Source organism: Petaurus breviceps, unplaced genomic scaffold (genome assembly GCF_028583685.1).
Source record: "Petaurus breviceps papuanus isolate PSGF00001 unplaced genomic scaffold, PetGlider_PUasm1.0 99, whole genome shotgun sequence".
NCBI classification, from domain to species: domain Eukaryota; kingdom Metazoa; phylum Chordata; class Mammalia; order Diprotodontia; family Petauridae; genus Petaurus; species Petaurus breviceps.
This window is the reverse complement of record NW_027187465.1, coordinates 3500587-3516386: the sequence shown is the minus strand read 5'-3', so window position 1 is coordinate 3516386 and position 15800 is coordinate 3500587. Positions and strand designations below refer to the sequence as shown.

Here is a 15800-nt window from a genome sequence, read left to right as displayed (position 1 = left end):
GCATCAGCCTGGTGTTAGGACCACTGAAGCTCGATTCAGAGAGGCTCTTATCTGTGAGGTTGGCCACCAGATCATTATCATTGGCCAACAACTCATTTTAGGGAATGGCAGGCCATATTGGTGAAGTGGAAATTGAAAATACCCATAGGATACCTGATATTCAACCATTTTCTGTGAGATGAATCTCCAAACAAATTATGGATAAATTGAAAGGGTCTCAAATCTAGTTTCGTCACTCCATTTTACAAATGAGGACAACTGATCTTGACTTTTAGGGCTTGAGATTGCATCATTGCAAGAGGTCTATAATTGGCATTGTATGGTCAAGTCCTTTGACTAAAAGCTGGGGGGGGGGGGCCACGTGGGTCAATGAATGAATCGAACCCCACGTTGAGAGTCAGGAGGACCCGAGTTCAAATCCAGCCTCAGACACTTGACTCGGAAGCATCGTACCGGTTGATTTGGTGTGTCTTGCAGAATTGCCTTGCCTTCCCCCCCTAAAAAAAAAAAAAAAAGACCATGGGCATGTCTCTCTTTAGAGCTTCATTCTCTCATTGCAAGTTGGGCACACAAACCTATGGTATCTATGGTACCTACCTCCTAAAACTTTGGAGAGAATCCAGTTACCATGCGTGGGTCAAAAAGCTCTTTAACCTGTGATTAGAGGCTGCCATGTCTGTAGACTCAGGTCTGGTCACCTTTGAATCCGAATGCTATCTTCTAGACTTCAGTAAGGTAGCTGCAAGACACACCAAATGAACCCGTTCCATGCTTCCTTTGTGTATCAGTCTGTGTTCCTGTGTTATGTTGCCCTCTTCCCCAGAGAACTTCAGCTTCCTAAAGAGATTCTTGACCACATGACGGTGCCATCTTGTCTTCATGGACCCGTTACTGCTAGATAGAGAGTGCTCTATTTACAAGGCTTTTCTGCCCTCAAATTTCTGGGTTCTGTTGCTTCTCTTAAGGGTAATATGTAGTGTTCAAATTAGAATTCTTGGCTTTAGAGCAGGAAGGAATCCGAGTAGTCGTTCTAGCTAGCACCAGCATTTTGCAGAGGAGAGGGAGGCCTGAAGAGTAACTTCCCCAGGGCCATACAAGTAAGTTCCAACGTAGTTTTCTAACCTCAGGTCACAGAATTTGAGAGCTAGGAGGGATCTCAGCAGCCGTCTAGTCCAGTTTCCACATGGAGTGTGAGTCCACGCTCTGAACATTGCCGATGAATGCTTGCTGGTTGTCCTGGCGCTTCCTGAAGATCTCCAAAGAGAGCAGACTCCCAACCCTGCAGCCAATGGAGTGCTACAGGGCAAGAGGGTGAATGCTGGTATTGCCACGGTGATGTTAGCAGCATGGTGGTGGGAAAGCAAGACCATTCTCGTTGGTTAGAGGCAGAAATACTTGCACTGGTGGACTCAGAGATGGAATTATTAAGAAGAACGTATGAAAAAGGGCTTTCTTACTGAAGTTTCACAAAGCTAAGTTCATGTAGCATAGTTCCATAATTTCAAGTCAGCCCGGCATTAAGTGCTTACAGCATGCCAGGTGTGGTGCCTGGAGACACAAAGACCCAAAGCAGACACCAGCCTTCCCCGCAATAGTTCTTGCCCTCTAGGAACTGACAGAAGTCAGTGGGAGCTGGAGGAACCAAGCTGGAACGTTAGAAAAGGCCTCTTGTACAAGGTAACCCTCGAACTAGACCTTCCTGGGAAGGAACAAGGATTATCTGCCAAGGGGTCATTGTACCTGTGGAAAACCACAGAGAGGAGATAGAGGGTTCTAGATGGAGCCTGTTTGGCTAGAGCACAGAGTGTGCATGTGGCCGGTAAGGTGTAGTCGGCCTTGAAAAGATGGCCTTGGACGAAATTGTGAAGGTCCCAATGCCAGGCAGCAGCTAGGGGCTGCACAGTGTATGGAGCCCTGGGCTGAGTCCCCAAGTGGTGCTGAGTCTGCATATGCTGGTTTACTTAGTAACAGGTTCATTTTTCTGTCTGGGTTCTGATCTGATCTCAGACCTTTCCTAGCTGGGCAGCCCTGGGCAAATCACTTCCCCTCTGGCCAGTAAAATGGGCGTGATCCTAACACCTGCCTCCAGGGGTGTCATGAGGGTCAAATGAAAATATTTGCAAAGTACTTTGAAAACTCTAAATGCTTGTATTAACTGTGATCAGCTGAAGCTGCCATGGAGAGAATCTTTAGTATCTGCCTTTGTGCAGATGCTCCTCCCCGTCCATGGCACTCATGCTGAGGTTGGTCTGGAGCCGGAGCCCTGGAGGTGTCTCCTCCATTGGGTGCCTGCTCACTAGGAGGGGGATGGACCATGTTGTGCTGCCTGGGGCACAGGGTGTTGGGGAGTGTGGTACTCTTAGTAAATCAGTTTTCGTTTGCCCACAAATACTGACTGGAGTTTAGATGCTCAGACCTAGGTCTCTTCACCTTAAAGCCAGCATTCATTCTCTTATACCACAGTTGTATTCCAGAGTGTGCTCCCTCCCACCTCACACACATACGTTCTAGTCTCTTGGAGAGTGAACTGTGGGAAGCAAAATCTAGGATGCAGTGAAGAGGCCTCTGAACTCAGAGACTAGCTTTACAGAGTGTAGAAACCAAGGCCGATGCTTCCCATCATGCCCTGCCAGAGCAGGGTCACCCCTACAAGTCTCCAGCCTCTGAATTCCTGAGCCTTCATGTTTCCTTTGAGACAGAAGACCAAAGGGCCTATGATGAGGCAGGCTTTGCTGGAGCCCTGCCTCGGAGGCATGTGTCTGCACTAGCAAAGGGAATTACTCTACCCCAAATTCCTGCAGCCTTTCATCCCCAGCAGCGATTAGAGTCTCTCCAGGTGTGCCCGCTTCAAAGAGGACAGGCAGGCTCTTGAGGTGCTCATCCACCAAGACCGAAAAATGGGAGTTCACAAAGCTCGTTTCCCTCAGGTGCTGTTTGATGTACTTGATCCGAGTTTAAAATGAAAGCCAAATAAAGGTACAGAGAAATGGCTTGTTTACCTCCTTTTTAAGCCCTGATGGTCAGGATTCAAGCTCCCCTTTCTTCTCCCACGGAGAGTTCTCCAATGGCTAATGAGGGGTCTCATGTGCACCATTTACCTGAATACTGAACGCTTGGTTTGGGCACAGCTTGGGGAGCCTTTTGTTTTTCTTTAAAGGAAAAGAATTCACCTTTCCTTTGTAGATCACAGTTTATATCGCTGTATCTCGAGATGCATAGGGTGCATGTAAGATTTGTTGAATTGATTGATTCTATCTGGAAAATGTATGCTGGTCATCTTTTCTGAATCATTACTGCCAGTTGTCTGCCGTCTCAGAATTCTCAATGCTAGGTTTTGCCCTGGATCAGTGATCTTCTCACTTTTTAGATCACAGACCCTATGTTTGGCACACACTCCCAGTATGTTTGTTTGTAGACTAGGTGCTGGTACTACTACCTTCATGCCATGTACATAATAAAACCTTCACAAAAAGGGAAAATAGAAAAGTTAGGCTCAAAATGAAATTAGCAATGCTAATAGGTGCATTTAGCAGGACCAAAACCCTTTTTGCTTTTAACTAATAAATATAATTTTCCTTAAAAGCAGTATGATTAAAAATACTTTAAAATTTTTTGCAGCTTGGTTTACCTGGCTGTGGTGGCTGTGTGATACCTGAATCCGTCCTGGGGAGGCTGTAGTTGATGGAGTGCTAGAGTTTGGGGGCTCAGAACTATAGTATGGTCCGCACCCCGGAAGCACTGATTCAGTGAGCCCCTGAGAGGGTGGGGGCCAGCCCGAGTCAAACCTTCCCCAGATCAGCTGTGAAGGTGGATGGGTGATGGCCTGGCAGGGCTGCTGACCTTCGACCCCAGCCAAGAGAAGCAAGCCCCAACTCTCTCCTTCTGTCCCATGCACCCCACCCCCACTCCCAGCCTTGTTTTAAGACTTTGTGAGGCCCTTCCAAGGCCTGGTTAGTTCCAAGCTCAGTTAATGTGAATACTTGGTTTTAATGGCTCTCCTATCTATTTTTGAAAAAAGATGCTTTGTAAAGAAGTGTAGATGTGAATGGTCTGAGTGCCTTGCTGACTGCACTTAACCAATCCTGTTGGCGTTGACCCCACCTGCCTGTTCTGCAGAGGTTTTTGCTGGAGTTCAGTTATATCTGCCCATGACTGGAAGGAAGCCCTAAGGTCAGGCCCTGGGTTTGAAGGACCATTGGGACTACCAATTCTCCGGCATGACAGCGGGGTGGGGAGACAGTGCTGAAACTCGAGGGGCAGGTGTAGCCCCGGGAGTCTGTGAATGTGCTTGGTGCCAAAGCTCAAGTCACATAAGATATATGAGCTGACTGGAAAACCGTGGAACACGCCTGCCCTCTGGTGGAGGGACGGGACGGCTCGGCTCTGCTGGCCCAGGAGGGGTCTTTGGTTTCACTGCCTGGCTTTCCTTGCAGGCCTTGAATGAGCTGCTTTTATTATTCAGCAGGACAGTTGCATGGATGCTGGCTTGTCTACATTGACTTTGAGCCTCCCCTGAGCTCTCCACCCAATGAATCTATGAAAAGAGCCACTTCAACACTTAGCATATCCATCCATACCTTACTTGTGATTTTTGTGCTGATGTGTGCCTATTCCTCTCCCCTAATGAGATGGGATTCTTTTTTTTTTTTTTTTAAAGCAATTGGGGTTAAGTAACTTGCTCAAGGTTACACGGCCAGCTAGTTTTGTGTGAGTGCCGAGTATCTGAGGCCAGAACCGATCCCAGGTCTCCCGACTCTGGGGCCGGCACTCTTACTCACTGCACCACCTGGCCGCCCTGAGATAGGATTCTTGAAGGCAGTTTGTCTTCGTTTTCTTTGTGTTCCCCACAGTGCCTAGGATAGGGCTTATTAAAGATTTTATCTTTAGTAATTTCTTAAGAGGAAATCTATAATGATTAATCAGAATAACCGTTAAGTGGAAGAAACCCAAATTATTTCCCACCTCTGGTAAAAAAAAAATCCTAATGTGAAGCCTTGAAATTGCTGCTTCAGCCCACTAAATAAATATCTCCCCCATGATCCCAGAGTGTGGTCTCTGGCGGGTAGTACTATTCAGCCTCCTGAGGTGCAAAGGAGTTCTCTTCTTGGGGAAAGAGCATGGTGGAGATCTTGAAGAGGTGACAGTTTGGGGTATTAACCCACGTTGTCTTTTCAGGCCAAGCGAGCTGTGCAGCGAGGAGCTACTGCGGTCATCTTTGATGTTTCAGAAAATCCAGATGCCATCGACCAGGTAAAACCTCTGCTTGACATGGAAGGCCTCCCTGTTCTGCAGGGGCCCTCCTCTGAAATGGAGAAAGGGCACAGAGGCCAGGCCCGCAGGCTCAGTGTGCTTGTTAATAACTGTATTAAAATGAGCAAAGTCTGAGGAAGTACCTTGTGTCCGGGCATCTGGCTGGGCCATGAGCTTCCAAGTGCAGTTGTCTCCTTAGTCTCCCGGCTTCCCAGCTACCAAGAATGAACTGGAGGAAGATGTCTAGACCCTGGCCTGGGGGGTGACTCAGAGGCTGCACACTCGCTCTTAACTGCTTTCCTCCAGGGCCTTGGAGCGATTCCACTGACTGGCATCTTCTTTCCTTTCCTAGCTGAACCAGGGCTCAGAAGATCCTCTTAAGAGGCCCGTAGTGTACGTGAAAGGGGCTGATGCTGTCAAATTGATGAACATCGTTAATAAGCAGAAGGTGGCCCGAGCAAGGATTCAGCATCGACCCCCCCGGGTGAGAATCCCCCAGCCAACCCCGTGCTTAGTGACCTCTGAGCTTTGTTTCTGGCGCTTGGCTCTGAGGTCTAGGCACCCTGAGTACCTGATTCTTGGGGGGCGGGGGGGGGGACGAGGAAAGCTCACCCGTGTTCTAGCTGCAAATGCCAGGGACAGCTGCACAGAGGACCTGTACTTGCTCAGAGCAGCCCTTGTCTGCCGGGCCCCCTCCCACCGGGCCCACTCCCTCCTAGGCTCATGCTTGTACAAGAGTACAAGCTCATGTCCATAAGCCTTCTCCACTCCTCGCTCTCTGCTGTTCAGCAGCCTCTACAGGAAGAAGAAAATCAAAGCAAAAAGTATTTTGTCAGATTACTTAGAAAGAATGAAGTTTTCATTCTTTCCCCCTCATCTTTATCTTCCCCTACGTTACTTGGAATGACTCACTTGAGAACAGGAATCCTCTTGTGTGACTTAAATTAACAACTTCTAAAAGTTAGTCCTTAGCAGTAATGGAAAGTCATCTCCTCCCAGCAAGTCAGTGGTAGTCATGGCTAGGGAGGGAGGATGCCAATAGCCTCTGACTCTCATCTGTCTGACACCTTTATCCCAAGCCTGCAGCTGGAGGCCTGTGCCACCTGGGGACAGATGCTTCACATGCCTTTCTTCTCCCTTATTTAAAGTGTTCAAGTTTTAGGAGCCGTTTCTCCAGAAGAATGCCATGTTGGTTCCCTGAGCCTGTGGCCTCTCTTTCCTTAGAAGTCAGTCTTCTGGGTTTGGGGAGGAAGGTTTCTGTGAGCCAGAGGCAGTTACTGACAAACGGAATGGCTGACATCCTTTTAAGGGGGGTGGGGGGGCGTGGTCAGTATGAGTCAGTGTAATGAGAGCTGGCATCTGCAGAGGCAACACACAGTTTTCTGAATTTTTAACACCATTAGTTGTGTGACTAGTAATCACTGTTCCCTCCAACATGACACTCCTTTGCTCTGCAGATGTAATGTTTGGGCTTCTTTGTGAGGGCCTTGCCGTAGAATGTCTCTTTACTCTTCTGGGATTCTGGCTTCTGAAAAGCCAGCCCTTGGCAGCCCAGGGCGCCGGAGGGCACCAGCTCAGGCCTGCTCGCGCATCTCGGCTCGGGCTGAGCTGTTTTCTGGGAAATGAGGAGAGGATGAGGGCCAAGCACCTGTGCTCTTAGGGTCTGAGGGTCATGACCCCTGTGTGCCACTAGAGATCCTGCTCAGGGAGAAAATGACGAGGAAGAGCTGGGACAGGAGCAGATGCAGAGCAGTGAGTCAGCCATGATGTCTTTTTCTTTTCCCAGCAACCCACGGAGTACTTTGACATGGGCATTTTCCTGGCTTTCTTTGTGGTGGTCTCGTTGGTTTGCCTCTTCCTCCTTGTCAAAATCAAGCTGAAGCAAAGACGAAGCCAGGTAATGACGGGAGGCAGCCCCTGGGTCCAGGCCTTCCTGACAGTTCTCTTAGCTGGACCATAGGTGTGAAAGGATCCCCCCCCACCCCATCCTAGATTCCTAGCCAACTGGCAGCAAGCATGGATTAAGTGCCTACTGTGCTGAAGAAAAAGACAACAATGAAACTGTCCTTTACCTCTGAAGCTTACGTGCAGAGTGGGGAGGCTTTAGAATAGCAAAACGGGCATTCATGAAAAGGCCTTTATTATTAAGCACTTACTGTGTGCTGAGCACTGGGGAAAGAAATGCAAGTAAGCTAAAGAGTTCCTGCTCTTAGGAGGCATTCATTCTGATTAGGCATGGGGGGGGGGGGTGCCTCTGGAGGTGGAGAGGGACAGAAGAGAAGGCCTAGATTGCAGGGGCATAGTTTGAAAATGGCCGGGAATAAAATACATGATCCTCTCCTGGAGGGGGGGAATGCACAAAGGCTTCATTCAGAATTAACTGAGTCAGAGATTTGGGGAGGTTGTTGCCATTCCAGACTTGGGGCCCAGCCAGCATAAAAGCATAGAGAGGAGAGGTAGGGAGCAGCCACCCCAAAGTGAGTGAGAACACTAAGGGACAGTGAGGCTGGAAAGGCTGGTGGGAACTCACTTGTTCCCGACAGAGGATAGTTGGTCTCAGAGGTGATGGGTGAGCCATCACAGCTGTTTGAACAGAAGAGTGACACAAGGAGACCTGCACATGGGGAAAATCCCAGGGGCCACGAGGTGGGGGACAGACTGATGGGCAAGAGGCTGCAGTCAAGAAACCTGATGAAGAGACCATTGTGAAAGTCCAGGCTAGAGGTGATGAGATCTGATAGAGGCTGGCGACTGCCTGAGAGCTTGTGAAGGAGAAATGACAAAAATCGGCAGCAATATTGATCTTAGGGTACATGTAGCCCTTCAGAATATGCAGTAGGTGGCTTATTTGTGACTGGAGCTTGGAAGAATGAGATTACAGAGTCATTGGCATAAAAAAAGATGACTAAATTTGTGGGAGTTATAGTAAGGTCACTCAAAGAGTGTAGAAAGGGAAGAAGGTCCAGGACAGAGCTTTGGGGTTCCCCCATAGTCAGAGGACATAGCTTAGGAGGTAAAACATCAAAGGAGACTGGGGGTGAGCTAGAGCAGTCAAGACCAATAGTGATAGACACTTCAGTGAGAGAGTGTCACAAAAACCCAGAGGGGGAAATATTTCCTTCCACTGGTGCCCCCACCCCCCACCACCAGGAGCTTACTGTAGTAATGGCGGACTTAACCTTATTGCACAGCCCAGTGAAGCTCAGAACTTAGATCCAGCAGCCTCTCGACCTCCCCAGTAGCTGGAATGGCAGGTGCGCAGCAACACCCGTCTAGACTTCTCTAGGGATCTGCCCGAGAGAGATAAAGGACAATAGCTTGAGGAGACAGTAGGGGCTACTGAAAGTTTCTCAAGGAAGCATGAGGTTTGGGTATCTTTCTAAGTAGCAGGAAAGGAGCCAATAAATAGGGAAAGACTGAAAATAAAGGAATGAGAAGAGTGAGCCCAACAAGAATTTCTAAAAGAGTGAAGGTAATTGGTTGTTTTTTTTAAAAACGGAAGAAATTTTAAAAAAATTTTGAAAGCAAATAAGAGCAGGAGGGGGAAAATATGGAAAAACACATGAGAGCTGTGTGCAAAAGGCGTGAAAAACAAAACGCTTTGGGAAAAAGTGAACCTGACTGGAACCCGGGACCTTACTTAGAAATTAGAGTTGGCCAGATGGATACTAATAGCTCCATGAAGCATCAAAAAACAATAAAAGTCAAAAGAATGGAAAAGAAGGAAATGTGAATTATTTTTAACAGTATTTTATTTTTTCAAGTAGCATGTAAAGATAAATTTTAACATTCATTTTAAAAAGTTTTTGAGTTCTGAATTTTCTCCCCCTTTTCTCTCACCTTCCCCCTTCCTAAGATGTTAAGCAGTTTGATATAGGTCCTGTATGTGTAATCATGTCCATGTTAATCATGCTGTGAAAAAAAAAGAAACAAACTGAAAGGGGAAAAAAAAAACACAAAAAAATAAAGTGAAAATAGTATGTTTCAATCTGCATTTAGTCTCCACTAGTTCTTTCTCTGAATTTGGATAGCATTTTTCATCATAAGAACTTTGGAATTGTCTTGGATCATTGTATTGCTGAGAATAGCTAAGTTTATTCATAATTGATTATCATACAATGTTGCTGTTACTGTCCTGATTCTGCTCACTGAAAATGTGAAATATTTCATAGGAAAAACAATTGATCTGCAGAATAGATTGAAGAAAGATAATTTAAGAATCACTGGGAAAAAAAAGCCTAGACATCATATTTAAAGAAATGAATTTGACCAAATCTTCTAAAATCAGAGAGCAAAGTAGAAATTGAAAGCATCCACAGTCACTTCCTGGGAAAAAAATAAAAGGCAAAATAAAAACTCCAGGAATATTATAGCCAAAATCCACAGCTCTCAGGTAAAGGGAAAAATACAGCAGGCAGTCAAAAAGGAAAGAATTCAAGTACCACAGAGACACAGTCAGGAGCACACAAGATTAAGCAGCCACAACGTTTAAGGAACATAAATTTTGGAGTGGGATATTCCTAAAGGTAAAACTGAAATAATCCCACAGGGAGAAAAAAATGAATTAAGTACTTTTCAAACATTTGATGAAAAGACCAGAACTAAGTAGAAAATTTAACATTCACACTCAGGACTGAAGAGAAGAATAAAAAAGTAAACATTAAATTAGCCATGTGACCTTGGGCAAGTCACTTAACCCCAATGCTCTACCTTCCCCCTCCAAAAAAAAAAAAGTAAACGTTAGAAAAAATCATAAAGGACTAAACATCTGTTAAATTGTTTACATTATCATAAGAGGAGAGGAAAAATGTAGCCCCTCAGAACTATATTATCACCAGGGGTCATAAAGGGAGTATTGATTAGACAGAAGGCCTGGGTGTGATTCTGTTCTGTTTGAATGATCTCAGAAGAATAGAAAGATGGAGAAGAGGAATACAATGGGAAAAGGGAGAGGAAGAATGGGGAAAATTAGCTTGCATAACTGAGACACAAGGAAGAGCTCATACAACGCAGAAAGTAGGTGACAGTTAAATCTCACTTTTATCTGAACTTATTAAAGGACAGAAAGAAACCCATAGACTCAGGTGGGTAGGAAAAAAAATCATGTTCTTCAGCAGGAAGAAGAGATTAAGGAAAAGGAGGGGGTAGAAATAAGAGGGAAGGTACATCAAGGGAGTCAGTGGCAGAAGTAAAATGTTCTTAAAGAAGGGGTGGGGGTGGGGTGGGTAAAGAAAATGTGTGAGCAAATAGGATAGAGAGAAATCCAGAGATAGTCCTAACAGAATATGAGTCAGATGGAAGAGGTTAGCAGAAAGGATTAGAAACCAGGATCCAAACAGAAAGACATGCAGAGTTAAAATAAGGGACCAGAGTAGAAGATGTTATTCTTCAGCCAAAGTAAAAAAGGCAGAGGTAGCCGTCACCATCCCTAATAAAGCAGAAGCAAAACTAGAAAAAAAAATTAAAAGAGATAAATGAGTAAACCACATATGACTAAAAAGTACCGTGGACAATACTGAACAAATATTCACCAAATTGTGTAGCATCTAAATTCTTAAAGGAAAAGCTGAATGAGTCACAGGAGGCAATAGTGAAGCCAAGTATAAGTAACTTAATTCCAAAGAATGGGCAGCTAGGCAGTGCAGTGGAGTCAGGAAGACCTGAGTTCAGAATCCGCCTCGGGCACTAGCCATCTGACCCTGAGCAAGTCACTTAATCCTTTTTGCCTCAGTTTCCCCATCTGTAAAATAAGCCAGAGAAGGAAATGGTAAAAATCACTCCGATATCTTTGCCAAGAAAACCCCAAAATGAGGTCATGAAGAGTTGGACACAGCTAAACAACAAAAGAATGAGTCAGGTCAAAAAGCAAATTGAAGAAACAGTCATTTCATTAAAGATAGTGACCACAGCGAAACAACATACCGTAATTTGTGGGGTCCATCTCTAAATGCTTACAACAATGAAAGAAAACGCAGATTCATAAATTGGGACTATAGTTTGGAAAACTAAAAAAAAAAAAACAGCAAATAAAGAGCCACCAATTAAAGATCAAGATAAAAATCCTGAAAGTCAAAGGAGAGATCAACAAAATTGAAAGTTAAAAACTCATTGAGCTAATATTAAAACTAAGCTGTTTCTTAAGAAAACATCAATAAAATAGACAATCCATTAGTTGATTTGATTTATTTAAGAAGAGAGAGAAAAGGATCTTAGAAACTAAAAAGAGAATGGTGGGGAGCAGGGCAGGGACTATCAAGGAGCTATGAGAAATACACAAGGGGAAGAAAGGAAATTCCTGCAGTGGCTTCTGTTTTTTTATGTCAGTATGAGGTGCTCAGCTCAGAGTGTGGGAGGGGGCTGGAGAAGGGAAGAAGAGACTACGAGCACTCACTTTGGGGAGTAATTAAGATGGAACCCATGAGGGAGGAATATAAGGGTTGCCTTTGCAACAATGATAGTCCAGTTGAGATTGGAGAATATACATTTGTGTTGGATATGGTCAGCACACTCAATGTGGTGTCCCTATTGGGAGCCTGTGGATCAGTTAATATACCCCATTGTACAAGATCAAAGAGATAAGTCACTTGACCAAAACTTATATAAAAACTAAGAATTAAAAGAACTAGGAGCCCCACCTCAGGTCTCGACTCCCAGCTGCCTTCTTTCTGGTCCCCTGCCCAGAATACTACCTACCTGAAAGTCCAGGTTGTAAAGTGGTCTGTGGCTCCAAAATGCCAGACCTTTGTAGTGGAGGAAATATTTCAGGGAGTGGCTTCTCACTCAGAAAAACAGAGACTTTTGATTTCCCTTCATTTCAGTAAGACTGAGGGCTGGAGTGGAAGTTCTAAAGTTCTAACATCTTTACAGATCTGCTCCTCTGAGGAGGAAAAATGAAACGAGTCCTGCAGTCACTCACCACAAATCAGCAGTAGCTTGCTGAGCATGTGTGTGTGTGTGTGTATATGAATGATGTGTGCCCCCACCCACGTGTGCACATGCATCTGCACAGTCAGAAAGTGAGGATTTCTATGGGGTGGAATCCAGAACCTTGAATCTGTGCCAGTATGAAATTTCAGGAAAAATCCTGTGTTCTTCAGCAACTGTCCTTGTGTAGAAAGTACTGGCCCTTCGTAGCGCTAGTCAGTTGTCTTGACCTGGGCCTGGCCTGTGGAGAGAGCTGGGTTTGGCCAGAGGTTCTAGCTGGGGAGACAGTCCCTCGGTCAGGACACCATCTTGTAACTGTAATGAAGGGGGATCCCTGGTAGTAAACAACTATTCAGAATTTTCTGGGCCTAGGTGATGGCTCTGCTCAGCTTCAGTTTAAGAGGGCTCCCTGCGTTCCTTAGGAAGCTGTTGCCCCCTCTGTGGTGCTGTTTCTATAGAGCATCATAGATGTTCTGCTGCTGCTGAGAGGCCAGTGTGGGCATGGGGTGGCCTGATCATTGGGATTCTGGCAGTCCTGCCTTTGTCTTACCACTTGAGCGTTTCCTACCCTGCTTCGAAAGGCTAGAGGGGGACTGACTACTCTCAGGATGACAGTCCAGATTTTGGTGTCTTCTCTGGTCCAGAAGAGATCCGTTGCTGTTGGGAATGCGCTTAGCTTTGAAAGGCTGAACCCATGAAACCTTAGCAGATCAGAGAATTCTCTTAATTCTGCAGCTCTTTAGCAAGGTCATTGCTAGGCTTCCTAGGGTCATCCCAAAAGATGTTAACTAAGCTTGCAATTAGGGACATAACCTCCTGTTCCTAGCTAAGGTTTTTGAAGAGCCAACTTTTCAGTACGGATGTCTAAAATGGAGATGTACACACACAGTAATAGGGATTTGGTCAGGACAGCTCCCCACAGCTGTAAAAGGCGGATATTTGTATACTTTGGAATTATTCTAGTGTTACCAGCATGATTTTATGTCAAATACAAAGTGCCGTGTTTCTGAAAAGCAATTATTGGAAAAAACTTCCCACTTGCTCATGTAAATCCTGCTCACCGGTTTCTTCTGCTGCCTCCCAGTAGAAAATCTCTTGGGTGAATCAATGATTCTCACTTACTTTGTGAAGTGATACAATAATTAGGAATTTTGAAAGTCTCAGAAACAGATTTTGTAGATAAAAACAATTTTTCATCTTAGCAAATCTTTAGCCGTACTATAGCTGGGATGTCTGGCTTAATACCCTGGGACACTTTGTCCTGTGAAGATAAAGATGTTCTCTGCTCATATCATTCCTTTCAAGGCTAGGTTTTTGGCTGGTAGGATTGGTTATTTCCTATGAAAAAATAAGTTTTGGGTGATGATAATTTTAGGTTTTTTCTTAATTGCTAGGATCTTCTAACATTTTATTTTTACTGTGGCAATGAAACAGTGGTCACTCAAAGTCTAAGCTTGGCTGTCGTAGTGTGATTGTGTATTTCTTTGTTGCAGAAGTGTCATTTAAAAGAAATTTAAATGTCAGAATCAGAGTTTTATATTTAATATTTGTCAACAACACCGTGCCTTGTATTGGACATTGTAATCAACGTGATTGTTACATTATAACATTATACATATTATTACATTATAGCATGGTTAATGTCATTTGGGAGATAATTCTATGAATCACATGGAGTGTATCCCTTAAAAAACCAGTTCTGGGTTTGCCAGGAGAGCTCGGTTAGTGACTGAAAGAGGAGTCTCAGGTGCCCACTCTGTTCGCCAAGGGCGGCGGCTCCAGGCTAGTTGTCCACTAATCCCCAGGCCCTTGGGCAGCGTGTCTCAGTCAGGTAAATTCTGGTGGCCCTTGCTGTCCGGAAGCTCTGTGGTGTGCACTCCCTCCTGGCCCAGGCCTGACAGCAGTGTCCTTCTCCCCTGCAGAATTCCATGAACAGGCTGGCCGTGCAAGCCCTGGAGAAGATGGAGACCAGGAAGTTCAAGTCAAAGGGTAAAGGCCCTCGGGAAGGGAGCTGGGGGGCCCTGGACACCCTCAGCAGCAGCTCCACCTCAGACTGCGCCATCTGTTTGGAGAAGTACATTGATGGAGAGGTAACCGCAAGGACATCCAAGGGTGGGCCTTCTCTGGCCCGGGCTGGGCTCTGGGGGGGGTGTCAGAAGGGGCACCTTCTCGTGCAATGTGGGCAGCAGGTGGCACCTCAGTGCACAGACCCTGGGCTTGGAGTCAGACACTTCCTAGTGTGTAACCCTGGGCAAGTCGCATCACCCCATTGGCCTCAGTTTCCTTATCTGTAAAACAGGCTGGAGAAGGAAATGGCAGTCCAGCATCTCTGTCAAGAAAACCCCGGATGGGGTCATGGAGAGTTGGGCACGACTGAAATGACCACAGCAACTATTCAGCATCTCTCTGCTGGTTTGCCCATGAGAGCCAGACAGAAATAAGTCCTTGTCCTTCCTCTCCCCCCAGGGAGCTTCTCTGTCCCTCGGTGCTCCCATGCATTTGGGTGGGTCTGGAGCAGCAGCCATGTAGGGACAGGAGGTGGGAGTCCCAGGGAGGCCGGTGTCAATCCAAGATGAGGAAGAACAGTTAGAAGTGTCCAGCGTGGGTTGGGTGGCCCCAGGGGGCGGTAGCCTCTCTACCCATGACTCGGAAGGCTCTCTGACTTGGCGATGCTGGAAGTAACACATCAGTCAGAGAGCTGGACGAGATCCCTCATCTCGTTTACACCATTGAAATTCTGCTCCTTGGATCCAGACGTGGGTGGGGTCCCTTTTCACTTCTCACTTCAATATCTTAAAGACTCATCCAGCTTTGCTTTCCCTGGGGTGATGCACCTGCGTAAACCCAGATCTCAGGACCTCTTGTGCTCTTGTAGACGGCTTTGGCTAAGCCATTTGTCACCCGAAGCCAGGTGGAGATCAGAAGCCCTCTGTGCCTGCCACATGAGCAAACTTTAAAGGGGCTTTGTGAGGAGCAGGGGCAAGGGCAGAGGCCAAGTACCTCGAGGGGTCAGTGCAGGCCACTCCAGCAGCAGGCGGGCCTTTGTGATGGCGAGTGTGCAGCCAGCGAGGAGGGGGCCTGCTGCATCGTCCTCCCCCTGGTCAGCACTCGTGCTTCGGCCCCTTCCTCTGTCCAGCGCTGCCTTCACAAGTGTCCCTGAGGCTTTAATGTGGCTCCTGACAGCACTGAGGGGGCAACCAGGGAAGGGATGGTGTTCTCATTTTACAGATGGGGGAACTTGGACCCAGAATAGTGTGGGGAGTCACCGTCCACTTGGGTGTCGTGCGGCTCTGCTGGGAGGGTCATCTCCCCCTCCTGAGAGCAGGACAGAACCCAGCTCACCAGTGGTGACCAGGGCCCATACCACAGCCCTGCAAAGGGCCAGGTGGCATCAGGGCCTCTGCAGGGATCTCCCAGGGCCTGTTCTGGCTGTGTTCAGGATTCTGAAAATGAATGTTGTTCTCTTATATTCCTAGGAGCTCCGGGTTATTCCTTGTACTCACCGATTTCACAAGAAATGCGTGGATCCTTGGCTGCTTCAGCACCACACCTGCCCCCATTGCCGTCACAATATAATAGGTGAGTGGGACAGTGCTTGGCCATGCGGGGGAGCCCTTGGGAGGGGC

At 46.5% G+C, this 15800-nt stretch overlaps 1 protein-coding gene across 2 annotated transcripts in view; it reads left to right on the top strand.

The window, feature by feature from the left end:
• The window catches only part of ZNRF3 (zinc and ring finger 3), a 194387-nt gene that overhangs the window by 172637 nt on the left and 5950 nt on the right, over positions 1 to 15800 (top strand). For both annotated transcript variants that reach the window (XM_069081777.1, XM_069081778.1), the window contains exons 3-7: positions 5176 to 5250; positions 5603 to 5734; positions 7037 to 7147; positions 14097 to 14264; positions 15651 to 15753. In XM_069081777.1, the coding sequence (XP_068937878.1) occupies positions 5176 to 5250; positions 5603 to 5734; positions 7037 to 7147; positions 14097 to 14264; positions 15651 to 15753 (589 nt within the window). The remainder of the gene's footprint in view (positions 1 to 5175; positions 5251 to 5602; positions 5735 to 7036; positions 7148 to 14096; positions 14265 to 15650; positions 15754 to 15800) is intronic.